This window comes from Hyaena hyaena, unplaced genomic scaffold (assembly GCF_003009895.1).
Source record: "Hyaena hyaena isolate Hyena2069 unplaced genomic scaffold, ASM300989v1 scaffold_85, whole genome shotgun sequence".
Classification (NCBI taxonomy): domain Eukaryota; kingdom Metazoa; phylum Chordata; class Mammalia; order Carnivora; family Hyaenidae; genus Hyaena; species Hyaena hyaena.
In genome coordinates this window covers 1,951,052-1,970,693 of record NW_024080717.1, presented here as the reverse complement: position 1 = coordinate 1,970,693, position 19,642 = coordinate 1,951,052, and the positions used below count along the sequence as shown (strand labels likewise).

Genomic DNA, 19,642 nt, shown 5'->3' with positions numbered 1-19,642 from the left:
CCTTGACTTCCCCGCTCAACTGATAAACCTCGGTCTGTTGGAACTCAAAGCACATACCCATCTCTGTCACTATTCATTGCACGGGGAAAGGAATCAACTGCCACAGCAGTTCTGGATTTATGGAGGATTTTGCCATTAATCATGCTCAGTTCCGCAAAGCATCCCTTACACGCACTCCTAAGGACAAAGGCAACCTGCTCCAGAGACAAGTTGACATGGATCCAAACTCCCCCCCAGGAGAGGAGGCCAGCACCCTGGACATTGGAACTGACCAGGGCTTTGGTGAAATTCCTCCCCTCATTTTTAGCTCTTATTTATTCCCTCCTAATAGCCGTGGCACGTGAAGGCATTTATGATAGGTGTAGAGAAAACAATGCTGGCCCTAGTCTCTCTGTGTACAGTGTGCCTCATAAAACATCTTCAAGTTAGTATTTTGCAAGTTTATAAAGAAGTCGTGAATCATCGTAAAGGCCTTAGGAGAAAGAGGTGATGTGATCAAGTCTCCCTCCATTTTGAATTGGCTTTTCATGGAAGGCACATTCATGCTTTTTGGAATTTTTCATGCTGGAATTTCCTATTCTACATACATTTTTCCTAAAATTGTCTGGCTGAAAAGGCTTTCTTGAACGGGGGGAGGGGAGGGCAAGTGCTTCATTCATCTCCAAGGAGCTGGAACAGAATTATAGTTGAGGCCACAGCTACGGGCAGTCAGTGGGGTTCATCGCTGTTAAACAATACTGATAAAGTCTGAATTCTTGTCTCCGAGAATGTCCTGATAACTTTTTGACCTTACAAATCCTAGGAAAAGGAAAACTGAAATTATACCAATCTTGTAGCACGCCATCGTTTTGTGGAGGAAGGCATTTTCTTAAAATTTTTTTGTTATGTCTTTATTTTGAGAGACCGAGAGCGAGCGGGGGAAGGGCAGAGAGAGAGGGAGACACAGAATCCAAAGCAGGCTCCAGGTTTTGGGCTGTCAACACAGAGCCCAACACGGGGCTCGAACCCATGGACTGTGAGACCATGACCTGAGCCGAAGTCAGATGCTTAACCGACCGAGCCACCCGGGTGCCCCAGGAAGGCATTTTCAATGACAGTCTTTGAAAGATTAAAATACATTATCTACATGGTATTTATTTGATCATTTAAATGTGATGCCTTCAATTTATGAGAAAGCCTAACGCTCCTCCATCATGAAGAAGGTAGATTTTTTTTTTTTTATTCAATAGGAGGACAATCCGGTTCAATAAAACAGTTACTTTTCAGTTATGAAATGTCATCCTTTGAGATGATTATGAGCCTTCTTCCATGGTTTTGACTGGCTGGTCACCAGTTTTGCTATTGGGGGGCAATTTCAGTAAAAACTTTGCGAAGACCACGAACAGAATTAAATGCCGTGAAATTTTAAAATGTACACCTATAGGTAAGATTCATCCATATCAGCTTTCTCCCCAAATGCAGTGAAATTTTGTTTCCAGAATATAGTAGGGAAAATGCTATATTTAGCCTTATATACCATTTAGGCATACGTGGTTTGATGCAATTTTTAATGGTTAGTTTTTTTTTCCCCCAGAACATTAAAGTGGCTGAAAAATACTGAGAAATTGAAAAGTTGGCACATTGGGACTCTCATCATTGGATTAGGGTGAAATGCTTTATTTGTGCCCAAACAGAATTGTATTATTTTAGTTCAGCTTAACTTAATTAAAACTTATTTAGGATTGTTACGTGGTCAGGAAGAACTGTTAAATGCAGCAGTTCCTTTGGTTGAAAAATAAGACAGGCAAAGAAGTATTTTCAAACGTCACTGATGGGTTTGCTTCCATTTAGGCCAGCATACACATTTTTCCTTTGGCTTCAGGCTCCAGTGTGGCTCGGCATGGCAGTGGCCTGTTGTTAAATTTTTTAAAAAAATTATCTTTGGTGTTTAATAGATTTTGGTGTTAACTTTGATTTTAAAAACTATGACATGTCAACATTGTCCATTTTGATGCCTGAGTTTTTACTTATTTATTTTAAATGTTTTCTTATTTATTTTTGAGAGAGAGCGAATGAGAGAGGGAGGGGCAGACAGTGAGGGAGACAGAGGATCGAAAGCAGGCTCTGCACTGACAGCGCAGAGCCTGACGCGGGGCTCAAACTCACGAATCGTGAGATCATGACCGGAGCTGAAATCAAGAGTCGGACGCTCAACCGAATGTGCCATCCAGGCGCCCTGACGCCTGACTTTGTACCACACCCTTTGGGCACCTACGTGAGGGCTTCACCTCTCCTCGCCCGACTCCAGGCCCTGCTTTGGTTCTTCTCCTACAAATGCCGGAGCTCCACATGCCGCGTCCTCTTTGATTTACCTTCCATTCTTGTCCCCTATCTCCTTACATCCCTAAATCAAAGGACGGGGATCTATTTTGAGTGTTTTTGAAGAAAAGAGCATATAATTCTCATAAATATCCCAGACAAGCAATGAAAATACTGGAAGTCTTGCATTGTTAGTAATATAAATCTCTTCTAATCTCCCTTTGGTATTCCGTTTTGGTTGAAGCCAAAAATGTAAGTAGACAAGCACGAGAAAAAATAACGAGCCCTCCTTCCGCCACCCCAACGCTGTTGTGGCAGAAGAAGAGAAAAGCTCCAACCAGAACAAAACATTCAATTCCCAAATATCACTGAATGTTTGCTCTTTCAAAACAGAAATTATCATAAATATGTTCTTGTGCTCGGTTGTGCACTCTTTTGAAAACTCGTTTTTCCACTCGCCATCCAATCTTGTGCAGTCTCTACATTACGTGAGCTGATGGCAAAGAACAGAGGCTTCGGGTCGCCTTCCCGCCTCCATGTCTTTTCACCCTCCCCCCTCTCTCTGTTCCAGAACCAACACCGCCATCCTGATGCCAGCAGGATCGGGCGGGTACGGGTGGGTTTTGCCTTCAGACACTGCCACTATTTAAGGCGGATGGCTTCCTTTTGTGTCACAGTGCCTTCGGTGGTTGCCATCTCGTGGATAGAAAGGTAGAAAGGAGTGATGCCAAAGTTTTTGGTGAGTGGTTGTAAATGAACAAAATGGTGAGATTCGAAGTAACATGGTAGCAATCATTGACATTTATGAAGCATTTATTAAAAATCAGATACTCTTCTAATAGCACAACAACTCTGTAATGTTGGTGCTGCTTCTTACCTCTGCTTTACAGATGAGGGGACTGAGACAGAGAGCGATGAATCTATTTACCCAAGACCACATAGCTAAGAGCAATGGAAAGGGAAATTGAACTTAGCCGATCTGGCTCCGGATCCAAACCTCATAACCGGTGTGTTACACTATATAGGAGTGTGCTATTGCTGGGTGATCGGCGTACCCATATAGTCAGCACCATCTGGCAGTTGTGGTACTGAAGTTGGCTATCACTGGAATCTTTCATTACCATCATCTCTTGTCACTGTCATTCACTGCCATCGCTTCTTAATTTAAATGCCATCCGTAAGCCTGCCCTTTTAGGGCTTCTTTGCTCTGTGCTGGGCAACCCTTTCCTTAATCGCACCCACAGCCAGCTGACAGATTTATTGTTATGTCCAGGCCATGGTTCAAGCTTCCTGAACGTCCAGGCCTGTTGAAACCTCTCCAGTCTTCAAAGGTCACTGCAAATCCTTGCTCTTCTCAGAAGCCATCACTGGGACGATAGGTCACATCTCTTTCTCTTCTCCAAACTCCAAGTGGATTTATGGCCTATCTTGGTGTTGGTTCCCTTCCTTTGTCAATGCAAAGACCCCCTCTGAATGCCAGAAAATCACCTGCCTCAAATACAGTACCACGTGATGGCAAATATGTAGTATCTAATGTGGTAGAACCACAGGGGGAAATTTAAAAAATTCTTAATGTCCAGACTGTACCCTAGAACAAATGAATCTAATCTCTAGGGGTGACCCTCAGGTATAGTCACTCTTCAGGCAGGTAAGTCTGAGAACCAATGGCCCAGCACAGATCATTCCACACTCTGCGACACACTTCCTAACATGATTCACATTAGTTTTATCCTTGAAGGCCTCCTTCGACGAGTCTGTAGGCACCTAAAGTTAGGAATATGTCTTGATGTTTCAAGCCTTTGGTATTAAAAGTGTGGGTCACGGACCAGCAGCATCATATCTGGGAGCTTGCTAGAAATGCAGATTTTCAGCCTCTCTCCCCCAGATCTACTAATTCAGATTGCCAGGAGGGCATTGTAACAAGATCTCCTGGAGATCTGTATGCACAATAAGGCTCGAGAAGCATGTTCAAGGTATGAAGACACTCTCTGCAGCTCAAGGGTGGGACTCTCAAGCCTCAAAAGACAAGTGCAATGAAATAAATTTTTATTTATGTATTTTTGCTTCACGACATCATTATCAGCCATTCTGGGCTTCTCCTTGGCCTGTACCTAGAGGAAAACAAACACTCTCTTCTCTTCCTTACTAAGAAAGTCATCTCCAAGTGTTTTCTGTTCAATAGTGCTAGTCTCTGACATCCACAGAGCACCTGTGAGCTCACTTCCCTTCCCTTGAACCCCCGACACACACCTATGATCTTGGTCTAGGGTCAGCTTGCCTTGACCTTACAGTTCTTTTTCTTACAGGGATAGGGAACAGGAGGGGTTAGACAATTGTATAGCTTGGGATGGGCCTAATGTGTATGCTGCTTTCCTTTCTTAAGAGTAGAAAAAGAAGAGTTCACTCCTTGGCATTTATATGCAAAGAACGTACCTGAAAACCACATAAAAATAACCTTCATCAACCCTTCTTCAAAGCACAATATTTATATATGTAAACACACCATCTTAAAGCTGAAATTTGTCAAGTCAATATCAGTGGTTTTTTAGGTGTGTGTTTCCCAGCTTTCCCACAGAGCACCCATGAAACGGTATAAATGCAGCTTAATGAGGAACTCCCAAACAGAAAGGCCACCATGTCTGTTTTCCTGCACGGGGAGGGAAAGAAGTGAGTTCATTAAAATTCTGGTGATAACAAGATCTGCTGTGAAGAAAAGCCATTTGTGTTAGTTTTCGTTAGAACTTACACCTTGATGATGGTTAGAGATCTAGGAAGAACTTAAGTGAGCCCAAGTATCTGATATGAAAAGCAAGACCATGAAATGCCAGCCCATTTAGACAATTTGAATATATTTTTAATCACTCGTGGCTCTTGGAGCTTGAGTCCAGGCAAAGTATCTTACTTGAATCAGAATTTGGCCTGATAATCAGTGGCACAAAGATGATTTTTAAAAAAGCGCATTTGGAAGGATGTGCTACTTAAGAATTCTCCCCCCACTCTGCAGGAAATGGAGCGAAGCCGGACCTTACCGTGCTACTCATGCAATGACGTAGCAAAGAAGGAGGTCTGAACAACGTGGAATTCCCTTCCTTAAATTTCTCTAAAGAATATATGTTTTTATACATGAATAGTTTCCAATGAAAAGGAATCTATCGAATTCAACATCAACATAAAGGAACGACTTCACAAGTGTCGCTATTTCTAAGATACCATTGAATAAGACATACCGTTATTGCATATAGAGCCGCGGAAGAAAAAATGCTATGAATTACATCAGGACACGCCACTGATTATCAGATGACTCCCAGTTTCAGGGACGATAAAACGTGGGGGGGGAAATGGGTTTTAGAGTTGCCGCAATTCAGCAGACTAAAAGCATAACATAAATGACATTTTCATGAGACGAGGACAACTTGTCATGCCACAGATTTAAGGTTTGGTGCCACGGTGGCAACATCGCTCCTGGATAACAATGCAAAACTATCCTCTTAACTGCCTTTGCCAATACCCAGGCAAAGGAAGAGCATTTCACTCACTGTGATCATGGCGGCATGTGGAGACCACTTTGCGTTTTTACCAAAAGGACATTAACTATGAAGAGTGGAAGAGTGAGGAGGGTGCACACCTCTAATTTCAAATGGGTACCCAGGCCTTGGTAGAGGCTTGTCTTGTGGTTTGGTAGTGCATCGCTCTCGCTGTTAAATGATACAAATAAGATGCATCCAGGTGTAACCTGAGGGGCCCCATAAGTACAGCTATCAGGATTCTAGAAAGAGAATCACTGATGTGCATCACAGTCCTTCGAGCTTCTTGCCAGTGATTAAGTTCTTTTTTCCCAGTAAACGCAGTCAAAAGGACCTCGAGGGGCTAGAAAGAGCCAGACATGAAACAGAAAACTCCCACAAGGCGCATTCTAATTTAATAAGTGGATTAGTCAAATGGAAGCATTTTCTGGATAGGTGGGCTGACAAGATGTGCCGGGAAGTTGCCACAATTCCACTTCAAGTCACCCTGCATGGAGTTATGTAAACCTCTCAAATTCTCTAGAAAAGGAAAGAGGAAGTGAGGGGCATACTCACGATGACTGGGAGGCCTTTCTTCTGAGCAGATAGTCTACCACGTCGGGGTCGGTCTCCAACAGGCTGATCAGGACTTCGTTCTGGAGATCTGGCGGAACCTGGAAGGGCCAGATGTTGAGGCATCAGTGAAACCATTCCGGAAGGAGGAGAGCTATGGTCACCGGCAACTTTACAATAACATAAAACAGAGCCTTAAAAGTCCTAAGACAACAGAGTGGTTCACCAGTTAAGACCAAACCTATACGAACCCATACAGCCAGTTTAATTCTTAGGACAAAAAGGACGATTACCAAAAAGTCATACTCAATCCACATTGTCACACCTCCGATGACTGGTGATATAGCCCACTCACTTGGATACCTTTGTTGCTTAGACTTGATTTTCTTGGCTTTGAGTAGCAAGATATCATGGTTAAGAAGGATGCTGTTCATAATTTATTGTCCAAATGGGGATACTTTCTAGAGTTCCTATTTCTAATTATGCCAAGACAACGGGCATAGATTATAACTGTCTGGGGCAGTCCTGGGACATATGATAAGTTTATTGAGAGGACAGGCCCTTGAGCCAGACCGTGTTTGAGTCCTAGCTCCATTTGCTGGCTGTGGGACATTCGGCAAGGTACATGGCCTTTCTAGGTCTCTGTGTCCTCATCTGCAAAATGGAGAGAATGAGATCCTCGCCACAAACGGCCGCTGCGGTGATCAAATGACTTACTACGTGTTGAGAACTTAGAACAGTACCTGGGAGAGAGCAAACACTCAAAAACATGCCGACTACTATATCTGCACATGTCATTTTACCACTCGATGCCTGCACTCACCCCCTCCTTGCATCCTGGTCCATCGACAATGAAAAGGCTCTCGCTTTGGAATCTGACAAGGCATTCACTAGAGTTCTGTAGATGAGAGCCGCGTGTTTCCCTAGACTAGTCCACAGTGCATTAGAAGGCGGCCTTACCACGCTAGACCCCTTGTGTGCAAATGTTGTGTGAGGAAAGTCTGAACTCCGCTCCACTGGGTTTTCTACTCTACAGATGCTGGTAGCTCAGCTAAAGGAAATTCAAATTATTGACAGAAAAACAAAATTTCCGTGTGGTTCTCACACACAAGGGCTCAACAACCAGGCTCTTCAAAACTGCAGGGACAAGTCTTTGGAGAATAAGGGGCTGGTGGAGGAATTTGCCTCCTGCCTCTTGCAGAACTCAATTCTTCCTGAGTTCTGAGAAGCTGGAAACAATTTTATTAATAAAAACAGGGATGAGAAAGCAACAAAATGCTTTCCTTCGCTCGTAAATCTGTCCCTCCCACTTCATCCCGAATCTCTGTTAATGACACTGCCAAACCCTACTCACACAAACTCGAAATCTGGGTTGTGTTCAAGCTTCTCTGTGTCCTTTCCCCTCCCTGTGCAGAACCAGGAGACCTACTCGATTTCATCTGGGTGAGGCCAGTTCCTTCCTTCCTCTATCTTCCATTCCATTGCAATGATCCAAGTTTGAGCCCTCATTACCCCTTTGTAGTGGGCATCTGTTGGCCACTACCAGCTTCCATTTCCCTCTTGTTATAACAGTTGTGCCCAAGTTCCCCAACCCTTAGTTCAGGGGTGATGTCATCCCCGAAATGATGAAAAGATCCCAGAAATCTTTGGATCTTGGAGACAGGGAAGAGAGAGATGATAACATTAGCTAATATTCAGGCTGGAGAGAGAAAGAGGGAGGGAGAGGAAGAGGAAGAAAGGTGCCTCCAATGTAAGCTGGTCTAAGGCCGCCATCATTCCCTTCCTAGACTCTCATGGCTGCCTGTGTGATGGGCGTGCGGCTCCATTAGAGGTGATGAAAAGCTGGGAGGGTTTCCCTGACGCGTCTGAGAGGCACAACACGGGACCAGAAGCCACACGGGGCCTCAGGACTGTGCTGACAATGGAAGACACGACACCAAGAAATGGAGAGAAAGCAAAGGGTCTGCTGACAACATTTAAGTCCTAGGTACACTGATGCCTGGAGCCATATTTGCTGTGGATTGTCCAGCTGTGTGGACCTCAAGCTCCTTACACCATTTAAGAGTTTTTAGTTGAAAAGAAAGATATGTACTCGATGAACCCTTGATACGGCAACATGCTAACTTGTATGCTCTCTGTTTCCTTCACCGCGGGCATCAACTTTCTTCTCTGTGTGGTTGTCGGAGGGCTCTAATCAAGGCGCTTGCTCAGAAATCTTTTTACCCCCACTGCCGACACCATCGACTTGCTTGCTTGTGTTTGCCATTTTGTCCCCTGGCAGTCATCCTCACGCACTCTACACCGGCACCCCTGCACTTCTCCCCCGGGCCTCTCCCCACCCTGTTCCTTTAATTCATTACATAAATATTTGGCGAATGCTTCTTGAGTGCCAGGCGCTGGATGCTGGAACTCAGCTGCAAACCAAACAGACAGGAATCCTTGCCTCCTTGACTCTGACAATAACCATGGAAAGACCGGCATTAAACAAATAAAGGAAACATACCATGGGTCAGACTGAGAAAACCAAAGCAGAGAAGGGCGATGGTGAGGGCGGGGAGGGGGCGGGGCAGGGAAGCACAATTTCATCGGGATGTCAGGTCACATAGAAGCTGACATTTTAACAGAGACCTGAATTTGATGAAGGACTTGGAGAAAATCACTCCAAGCAAAAGGAAGAGAAAAATCTCAAGTTCGTGAGTCCGGAGCAGAGAGGAGGTGGGGGAGGCTGGAAAGAAGGAGGAAGGAGGCGAGAGGTAGGAAGTAGACCAGGTGGCCAAGGCCAGATGCTGAGGAGTCTTACGGGTCATGATAAGGACATCTGCTCTCAATCTAGGCAGCCGGGGAGTCACTGGGGGTTTTGAGCGGAGGACTAATGTGAACAGTCGTCACTGGCTGCCACACTGACAGTAGGTTGTAGGGGAACAAGGGGTGAGGCAGGGAGTGCAGAGAGGGGCCATTGACCTCTTCAGAAGAGAGTGATGGGGGCCCGAACCAGGACACTGAGTGGATGAGAAACCTCTGGATCTTGGAGACAGTGAAGAGAGATGTGATAGCATTAGCTAATCACTGGCCAGAGAGAGAAAGAGGGAGGGAGAGGAAGAAGAAGAAAGGTGCCTTCAACGTGGGGCTCCCGGAAGCATGGGGCTCCCACGGAGGCTGACTGGTATAGAGAAGCGGGTGGCTTTGCTGGGGTAAGGGGGACCGGCCTGTGGGACATCCGAATGGAAGACAGATCTAGCAGGCAACTGGGAAGAGAAATTTGGGAGATGTATACAGATGGGATTTAAAGCTCTGTGACCAAGCCTAATGGCCTGGGAACGAGAATGGAAGGAGAAGAGAAGGGGTGAGGCTTTGAGGTCAAGGCTGAGGGATCTATGGTCTTTACTGAATACATTAAAAGAATAAAAAGACTGATAAGGGTGCCTGGATGCTCTCAGCTCAGGTCTTGATCTCAGGGTCATGAGTTCAAACCCTGAATTAGGCCCCGTGCTGAGTGTGAAGCCTACTTAAAAAAAAAAAAAAGGAAAAGAAAAAAAAAACTGATAATTTTTACTGTAAAGTTTTGAAACAACATGGCCCAGTAGATACACAGTGTTATATCAATTTGTCAAAGAGTAAGGCCTAAAGGGTAAAAATGAGAAGAAAGCTCCTGTTTAAAAAAAATGAACGGAAAGGGAAAAATAATATAAACCGAAAATGTATATCCTGAACACTTTTTGAAAGAAACTTCCATGAGCAAATGAGGAAAAATATTTGTTTTTCATGCAGTCAGTTTAATTTAAAATTTTCTACACTTAGACACATAATAAGAAATTTTGCTCGAAACACCCATTCATTCCCACTGAAGAATCAACAGCCTTCGTGCATATCCTTCGGGGTGCTGTAAGCATCACAATATTAATTCTTTGAGAGCGTACGGTGTGTCTAATGATAAGCGATTAACTTGGATACACTATTAGAATAGGTTATGGGAAGTATCATTACTGAAAGCGTAACTTTCTGTAACAGTGTTAAATTATTCCGTAATGCAGAGTTTTTACTCATTCAACTGGGCTTGGTTCCCAACCAATTATAATCATCGAGGTTTATTTTGCGTAGCATACATGACTCTTAAGCGGTAACAAATGCAAATAGAAAGGGTCAGTGCTATAAATCTGTCTATAGTTTCTTTTTAAAAGACTCACGATACCATTTCGGCTCAGAGACACTGTTTACAAGTAAGTAAAATGATATCATTTAAAAACGTGGATCCACGTATTGTAGGAAGGATAGGTAATAGTCTCCTATGTGTTATGTAAGACTGACTACCGTGTACATTAGCCATTATTTTAATTAGTCTATTTATATCCTATCTTGTAAAAATTTATATGAGAAAGCCACGTTCGTTTGTTTGTCATTAAGGAATGGTACAGAAAATTGGGGCCAGTGGGAAAATGAGGGCAGAGAACTGGAGTCAGTCCGGACCTGACACTTAACATTCGTACAACAGCCTCCAGCGCTGTTTTCTCAATAATCCCTCCAATCTTTGTCCCTATTTGCGTATTTCATTTCCAATTATTTAATAAAACTGTCAAACTATTGGCTCAGCTCAATTGGATCAGCGTTCATTTTCTGTGACGTTACATACTTACTAGAGAAACCAAAGTCAAGGGAATGAACCGACAGGAAACGCGAGCTTATGTAAGTCAGAAATATCCAGACAGACCATTCCTATATGTGCTCCTTTGCAGGAATCAGGACGCTGTCAAAAGAATTTCTGACCGAGATTCGATAGCCCCTGAGGTCCCATTTTTATAAGGTTTGCTGCTTATAATTAATTAATGTGAACTTGGATACTTCAACCATCTTCTTTCGGATTCTCTTCCTGCATCTGAAAGTCCAGGCATATCCTAGGTGTCCCATTTGCTTTTAAGGAAGCGTCGTGAGGATCAAACAGATTTGAAAGAACCTTACCAATTGCCACGAGGTTTAGAATAAAAGATTCTATTCGAAATAGACAAAATGTTAATAAAGTGAACACTTAAAAGAAAAAAAAAAAAGCAGGTAACATGGAGATGGCCTATATTTGTTCTGCGAGTTTTTTTCTAGACTAACAGGCATCCATCTCTGCCTCTTTTCCTGTCTCTGCTCTCGAACACCCCTCAACTGCTAGAGGTGAAGTTTGTGACTGGTTGGCCCCTCAACTGCAATGGTCTTGAAGCCCACTCCACGCAGCTTCTCCCTTCTGGTTCCTTCTCTTCCCCCAGACCTCAAGTCTTTGGTTGGTCATATCATTAGAAGGTAAGTTGCCTGAAGGCGGGGATGATCTGACTTGTCTGCCCAGAAGTGATACAGACTCCCAGGGTTGTAGCTCTCTGCTAGCTAGCCTCTTTCGCAGCCAGCGCAAGCACATGCGCATGCCAATCCTGGCCACGGTATCCTGAGCGGGGGTTTTGAAACATCTCTCTTCCTTGAAGCTCCTACCTGCACATCCATGACCCTTCACCCACTTACTCAAGCCAATATTATGCTCTTTCAGCTCAGGTGGTGGTTTCTACCCAATGGATGCTCAAAAAACGTTGTTGTAATGGCTACAAAGAAAAACCAAAAGAACCCAGAATTATTGGTCTTTATGGTGTACGCTGGTTCCGTTACCTTTGTTTAGACGCTTCTCTCTGCTTATGAGCAGTGCCAACGTCACGTTCTAGCAAAATCTCTTGGGTATTAATTTCTGGAGTTGGCAGATAAATTTCCTTTCCCACCTGAGGATCATCAGACATTTTCTGACACATCTGTAAACTATTGTGCCCAGTCATATAAAAAAGAGGGGCGCCGGCTGGCTCTGTTGGTAGAGCATGCAACCCTTGATCTCCGGGTCATGAGCTTGAGCCCCACGTTGGGCACGGAGATTACTTTAAAAAATGACAAATGAAACGTATGACTCCATAATCAAACACGTTTAATCCTTTTTCTTTTGGGATTTAGTATATAGCCAAATGGAAACTAAGGAGGAGGATTGCAGAGAACACATTACTTTTTAAAATCAACCGGTTCTGCACACCTGAATGAAGAAACGAAACCTAGCCCCAGTGGCTTCTTCACTTACAATTTATTGTTCCACATCAAAATCCCTACTGGTTTTAGTCAACTATTCAGCAAGTTTAGATATTTTCCAAGGGTACCATTTATGGTTGTGTTTATCGGGAGACTCAACTCCTTAGCTTTTCGTGTGTTCCTTCGGAGCAGAATGCTATTTCAAAAATCAAAAGAACTTTGGACACTCCTGCTTCAGAGGAAAAATGTAAACAGTGCACATATGAAGGGATAAAACTGTCACGATTAAAATCCACCCGATCAAATTAAAAATGAAACCTTGAATGACTGCCTAGGGTATAACTGCCATGCTGTAGTTTATTCTCTAAACCACAGAGAGGGAGAGGTGGTTCGAGTTTTCTCTGTACCAAGTCACTACTACAAACCATTAGGGGCTTCTCGGAGGGCAATTCTCAGGACTCAGCCCTGTCCTACTTGCCTCTGGGTGTTCCAAACCCGTATCCATCCCTTTGCGCTGGCCCACGAAGGATGCTGTGGCATTTAAAACCGTAACACTTTCCAGCAAAAGTAAATATCACTGGGAGTCATGGTGACATTTTTTAACTTACCAAACATGCTGAAAGCAATCGCTGGGGCTGTTTATGAGAGCCAAAGCTCAAACATGGGCAAGCCCAGCCCAGAAGCTTCTGTGTCACTGTGGTGGATGGCTTCCTATAATGCAAGGGGCTCTGAGTGCACCCGGAGGGTCAGGATGCACTTAGGTTCAACACATTTTTCTCAAGTGCCCAATACATGTGTGTCTGGCAACGAGGGTGTGTTACTGAACAAACAGAGTTGAGGAGCACGGGACCCGTGGAGCTGGGGGAAGGTAGGGGGAGACGCAAGGAAGGGGGTTGCAGAAAAACGAGCTCCGCGGCCACAGGGTAAGGGCGGTGGGACCTGCTCAGGCATGACACGCCTCCGACCCTCTCTGTGTGTCGCCAGTGGTACCCGAGTTCTGTCACTGCGGGCAGGGACACGGTGAGCAGGCTCCAGAAGGAACGTGTGCCTGCTCTCGCAGCCACCCACCGGCCTGGACGTGGAGCGGGGCGATGTTATGATTAGTCCAGAGGGATGAGTGCTGTTAAGTCTCCTCTGCTCCCCATGTTCAAACGGGCCCAAATTGCCTCTCTCTTCCTCCTCCAAACGGACACCATATGTGAGACACCACATGAAAGCACCTTGTCTTTGGGGCCGGGGTGGGGGTGGGGGGCTCATGCTGTAGAAATAATTCACTTAGTTGCCGCATCACTTGGGCAAACTCTCTTGGCTTGCTCCTCACGACACGGCGGTGACATTCAGATCAGCTGCTGAGGGACACCATGCGTGGCTGGCCTGAGCCCGGGCACTGAGGCAGTGGCTATTTAAAAAATAAAACTGGTGGTATGACAAAGGAAATGGAAATCATGCAGAATGATCTGGATGTGTCGGGAGGGGTGGTTTCTCGTTTGATGACCAGGATCACTGCTTGACTCCCTTCGACTTGGCACGCACAAGCAGTCTGAGGGAAATGCAATTTGCATCGGGGAATGAAGAGGACACCAAGCGGGGCTTGGCCTCCGAGCCTGGAATCCTCATGCCGGCCTGTGACCCTTGCTCCCGGTTGTTCTCAGTTGAAAATTCCCATGTGCGCGGGGCTGGTCCCCAGCTCAGGCTGGCGGAGCAGCGGGGTGGGAGTGCTCTGGCGTTCCCACGTCTCCGCTGCACTCCGGGCTCTTCACGGGCCTAGAAGGGGGGTGCCTGCTCTTCTTTCCCTCTCTCCAAAAAAGGAGCCCTGGGAGGGATCTGTTAGTATCGGCCCTCGGAGTGGGCTGACAGTCCTCTCCACTCTGCTCTGGAAGCTCTTACTGATTCCAGGAGCCCCGACGAGTTTTGTCTGGGATTGCCCACATCAGTTACGTTAGCAGCAACTCTCAGAACAAGGCGCACGCTGGTGCTATCGTCGGGGAATGCTTTCTGCCTTACGAACATACCAGAGACTGTTTCTAGATGTGTATGATCCCTCTCTTTTATTTCCAGTGTTCCCAGAGAGTACCATTTGACGCTATCCGGTTTTTAAACTGCTGATGTGCAAAATACAGGGTCATAATTTAGAGGCGAGGAAATCTAAGGGGCACTGAACCAGAAACAAACAAACAACAGAAATGCATTTCTTTCTGGCGATAGATTGTTGCATTTACTCAACAAATAATATATTATGTGCCTTTTTGAGCACCAGTGGGCAAAAGAAACGAGAATCCCTGCCTTCAGAAAGTTTGCACGTTCTATCAGGCATCAAAAAGCCTAATAAATAAGTAAGTTATACTGTGAGTCAAAAGGTGATAGGTGCTATGGAAAAAAGAAAGAGAAGAGTAGGGTAAGGGACAGGGACTATATCTGTGTGGGAGCAGGTCACCCTTCCACAGAGCCAGCAGGGTGGGCTTTGTCACAGAGGCGACACCTTTAAAAGTGCTGGGATAGGGCAGCATCTTATCAGTTTCATGTGATAAGAGCAGTGATTTTTTCATTTCTGCGCGCCTCGCATATGTCAGTTCTTGTCCCATGCGTCTTAAAGTGTCACGTCTAACTCTCAAAATAATCCTATACATGAGGTGATTTCACCTCGTTTTTGTACTACAGGAAAACAAAGGCTTATAGTGACGTTGAGCACGGGCCTGGGCAGGGATTGGAATTCTGGTAGTGCTTTCCCAAGCTCATGGTCTTTCCCGCATCTTGGGGGTTCCCCAAGATGTGGTTTCCCAAGGTGTGGTTTGGAAACAACCAGGACGGCCAGGAGGCGTTCATTAGAAAGTGCGGGTTCCTGGGCCCCATCCCAGTGCTACTCCATCCCAGGGCTACTCCATCTGACTCTCTGGAGCGCAGCTGGGAATCTGAAGGTCGGACAGATTTCCTTGCCACCCTGCTGCACGCTCAAGGTTGAGAACCACCGTTATAATCTGTTGCCCTGGGTTTTGATAGAATGCTCATGATGGCTTTATCAGGACCTCTCTCCAGCTCTAGCATTTCCGAGCCAGTGTCTGAGAAGCCAGCAACTGGTGTGCTCGCCTGGGTTATCCGGACTCTGGAACCGTGCACCAGCCTCTGAATCGAGGCGCCTCTCGTGTATGATGAGACAAAGCCAGGTCCTTCTCTGCCCTCTATCATTAACTCACACACTGGCCACGTGAGAGAGGCAGTCCCAACATCAGGAAAGGAAGGACATTACTAACACTCAGAACAAACTCTGGGTCCTCGCCAGGCCTCTGTGGGTCTCTGCGTCCCTTCCATCCATTCTTCGGAGGAAGTGCCGCCTCCAGCAGGTGCATTCTGCCTTCACGGACAAAGTCACAGCCACCTTTTCTGACAAGTCTTCTTTTCTAATGCCGACGGGGAACGAGGCCTCCCTTTTGGAGCTCATAAATCCTTCCCAAATGCTGTGAAACTGCACAACGGCTAACACACTTCAACCATCAGGCTCCAGCCTTCATTGTTTGGAATTATTGTACTAATTCTGAAAGCTTCTTTAACAAACAAAACAAAATTCATCTGCCCACACAGAGCAGCTGTGCCAACCCAGCCGTCAGCTTTGGTATAACCGACCAGATTCTGAAATGCCCAGTATGCCAAGACAACGTACAAAGTGATGGGATCCAGGTTCTTTTGTGCTTTGTAGAAATAAAAGAGGTAAAATCAGTGCGGGAGCATAGAGCCAGGTCGAGTTTAGAACTAGAAGGGAGCTTGGTTCTTGTTCATTCTAACCTCGTCCTTTGATAATTAAAGACATGGAAATCTCAGAAGGTGATGTCACAAAGTTAATGTGTGGCAAAGACAGGACCAGAGAGCAAAGCTTTCTGAGTCCACAATCAGTCGTTTCTTCCTGGCCCTGGCCTGGGGTCTCTGGGCCACCTCTCCCCCTGCCTCGCTATTTTTTTCCTCAATACACAATTCCCATCATCTGTCTAAGGAAATCAAGAATGCTTATAGTAATGGCTAACTTACTCTGACAAAGGTGTCCTTAACTCCCCGACGTCTAAACCTTTTCATATGCATAAGGATAAAGATTAACGATATGGAACTCATATGTCCCAGAACTACCACGGAGTCATTCATTCATTCAGCCAATATAACTTGGGTTTCCACCACATGGCACGCACAGGGGTGATGCGGTAAAGGAAGTAGATGGTAAAGGCCACAAATTCGCCCTGTCATGGAGCTTGTGTTCCAGGGGGGAAACACACAACAGAAAAGAGAAGTTAGGTAAAAAAAAACCCTGTGTTAGTAGTGGCGAGTGCTAAGGAGAAAAGGCGGAAGTGAGGAGGAGGTGAGGGTGTGTGTACACGGCGGTGGGGGAGGGGCTCTACTGTAGACCAGGTGGCCAGGAAAAGGCCTCACTGAGAAGTAAAGACCACAACTGGGGAGCACACATAGGGGCTACGGCTCAAGAAGCCTCTCGACATGAATCTCTACCGAGGATGGCGAGCGAAGAGCATGCTGGGAAAATGCTGGCAAGGGTGGAAGACTGTGTTCTTCCGCTGTTTGTAGTGGTCCGGGTGGCGGGAAATGGGAAGGAGGGGGACGGCACAATGAAAATGGCGGCAACTGTGCTTTCAGGGAGGCTGGGAGGGGCTGTGTTAGCATCCGAGTGGACACCAAATGCCCGATGGTTTGTGGTTTTATCTAAAGGACTTTGCTTAGAATATAGAACTTAGAGCACATCATTAAGATTGGCGAGAGGTATCATTTTGTTAAAACAGAATCCAGGGAGCATGAAGTAATGCCAAGACGACTTGGCAAGATGATATGTGACTTGCAACTCGAAGAAAATGTCAAGAAGTTCAGAGATTTGATTCATCCCAGTATGTAATTAATTATGAGCATTTGGGCTGAAGTGTGAATCTTACATACAAACAATGACTAATTCTACAGTTTTTGAGAGCTTTCTGTGTGCAACACAGGGAGGGGCAGAGCTTCAGGGAGTCACAGAGGAACGAGAATCCTGTCTGCCTCAGTAAACTTTTCATTGTACGTAAATCCGTTTTCTCTTCTTCGCGGGCACCCAGGAGGAATCCACTTCCCAGCTTCCCTTGTAGTTTAGTGTGGCTTGTGTGACAGGATTTGAGCGGACATGATGGAGGGCCCTTCTGGGTTTGGCCCATAAAATCCTAGGGGGTCGCAGAGCCTCAAAATGCAAGGAGCTGAAGTCCCTAAACTGTTAGCTGCAAGGCTGTCTGACAAACATCTCATTAAACTTTCTGTCAACAAGGTATTTACAACCGCTGTGCAGAAATACGGAGACTTGACCAGCTCATGTTGCCTGACTGATACGATTATTAATTACCGTTTGCACGGACGTTTACAGTCGGCAGAATGTTTTCACATATCAAATGATTCTGGGCACCACCCTGGGAAAATAGGTCGTATTTTTAAATGTTTTCCCACTTCACGGAAGCTGACATCGATGGTTCCTGAGAGCTGCGTGACTGGGTCACGATCACACAGGTAAGACACGGAGGGCAAAGATTCTAAAGCACCGGCTCTCAGATTTCCAAAAAATGAAATAAAATAGTCGGTGTAAGACAAGCTTGGAAATAAATCTAATGCAAGGCATTTGATAAATGTGGATGAAACACTAAGGAGATTCAAAAGAGGGAACTAGCGTGCTTGGTTGAAGAAGCCGCACCAGGCTCCAGTGGAATAGGTAAGATTTATGGTGTGTGTTTGCAAATTGACGGGAGAAATGGGAGAGGAAACGTGGAGAAAGTTCCTGTGAATTCTGACATGCGATATGAGCGGGAAACAGAAATAGAAGAGACTTGGCATTTATTGGAATGTTTCAAGGGAAGTGGGAGCAAGCAGTGCCGATTTTTGAAGGAAAACAGGAACTGGTAATTCAATACAAACAAAAAAAATATTTATTGAGTGCCTGCCAGAGGGAGGGCCTTCCAAAAGTGTACAGAGGATACAGAGAAGAGATAACAAGGGCACAACCCGTGTTTTAAATGCATTTATAAACTACTAAGGGAAATAGTCATAAATGACCGTAACACAATGTTGAGTAGGATAAACACCAATAAGAATAGTAATGGAGTTCAAGGGACAGAGAAGTGACATGAGAAGGACATGGGAGAGAGAGGCGAAGGTTTGTGGAGCAGGTAAAATGTCAAGATGGACCTCGCAGGAGGCGCCCTTGATGGCGACAGTCATGAATTACATGAATTCGTGAGGGCCACATATAATTCTCCAAAGAAGGGTTTTATCAATATTTTGAGCAAGGACATTGCTACCTGAGTAATCAGATGATTCCAAAACATGACCGTTGGTTAGAGGCCAAGGAAGCAGAATTTATCACTCGGGCGTGTTTGTTTAAACATGGGATCGCAAATTTCCGGTGACATTGCAGCCATGTGAGTTTCTCTGTCTATTGAAATTGCCTTGGCTTCCAATGAATTCCGGCGACGACCAGCACCGTGGCCCAGAAAGTGTTGTGCATGGCGCTCATAATGCGGCTGAAGAGAATTAATAGACCATTTGCTAAGATGTCATGTAAAAAGTGAGCCACTTACCATGAACAGGGCTTCATAATTTTCAATCATCTTCTGCACCACAGCGATGATGGCCGTGCTCTCCTCAGCTCGGGCTGAGCTCTGGACCGAGAATTCTTTGTCTGACGATTTCTGCTTGTGCAGCAGGTTGGGTCCGAAGATGGTGGCCAAGTTTAGAGATGTCATTTTGTTCCCAGTGACCTATATGAGGGGGGAATGCAAGGGTTGATGTTATTTTTGCTTTTCAAACTGCTGGGTGGTTCGGTAATCAAAGGGACCTATTCCCCTTTCTTTCCTGCAAGGACTGTATCATCTCTGGCAGAATCCGTGAGGAGCACCATCATTTTCCTTTTGTTTCGTATTTTGAATTGGCTCTCAGAGCTCCCTGGTCATCTCAAGAGCATATTAAGCACACTTGTACATCTCTAAGTTATTCAGTGTGAAACTGGTACTCTATAAAATGCCTACAAGGTCTGCTTTAAAAAAATACTGATGTCTGTCCATCCATCCATCCATCCCTCTGTCCATCCATCCATTCATCCATCTAACCAACCATCCATCCATCCATCCATCAGCCAGCCAGCCCTCCATCTATCCCTGCACCCATCTATCCATCATCTCTCTATTAAATCACCCACCCAGCACCTACCACAGGCTACACAGTTTTCATGAATT

At 45.3% G+C, this 19,642-nt stretch overlaps 1 protein-coding gene across 2 annotated transcripts in view; it reads right to left on the bottom strand.

Moving 5' to 3' along the window:
• The window catches only part of ARHGAP6 (Rho GTPase activating protein 6), a 469,960-nt gene that overhangs the window by 11,979 nt on the left and 438,339 nt on the right, over nucleotides 1-19,642 (bottom strand). For both annotated transcript variants that reach the window (XM_039234269.1, XM_039234270.1), the window contains exons 9-10: nucleotides 18,989-19,168; nucleotides 6,378-6,475 (exon numbers count right to left, since the gene is read on the bottom strand). In XM_039234269.1, the coding sequence (XP_039090200.1) occupies nucleotides 6,378-6,475; nucleotides 18,989-19,168 (278 nt within the window). The remainder of the gene's footprint in view (nucleotides 1-6,377; nucleotides 6,476-18,988; nucleotides 19,169-19,642) is intronic.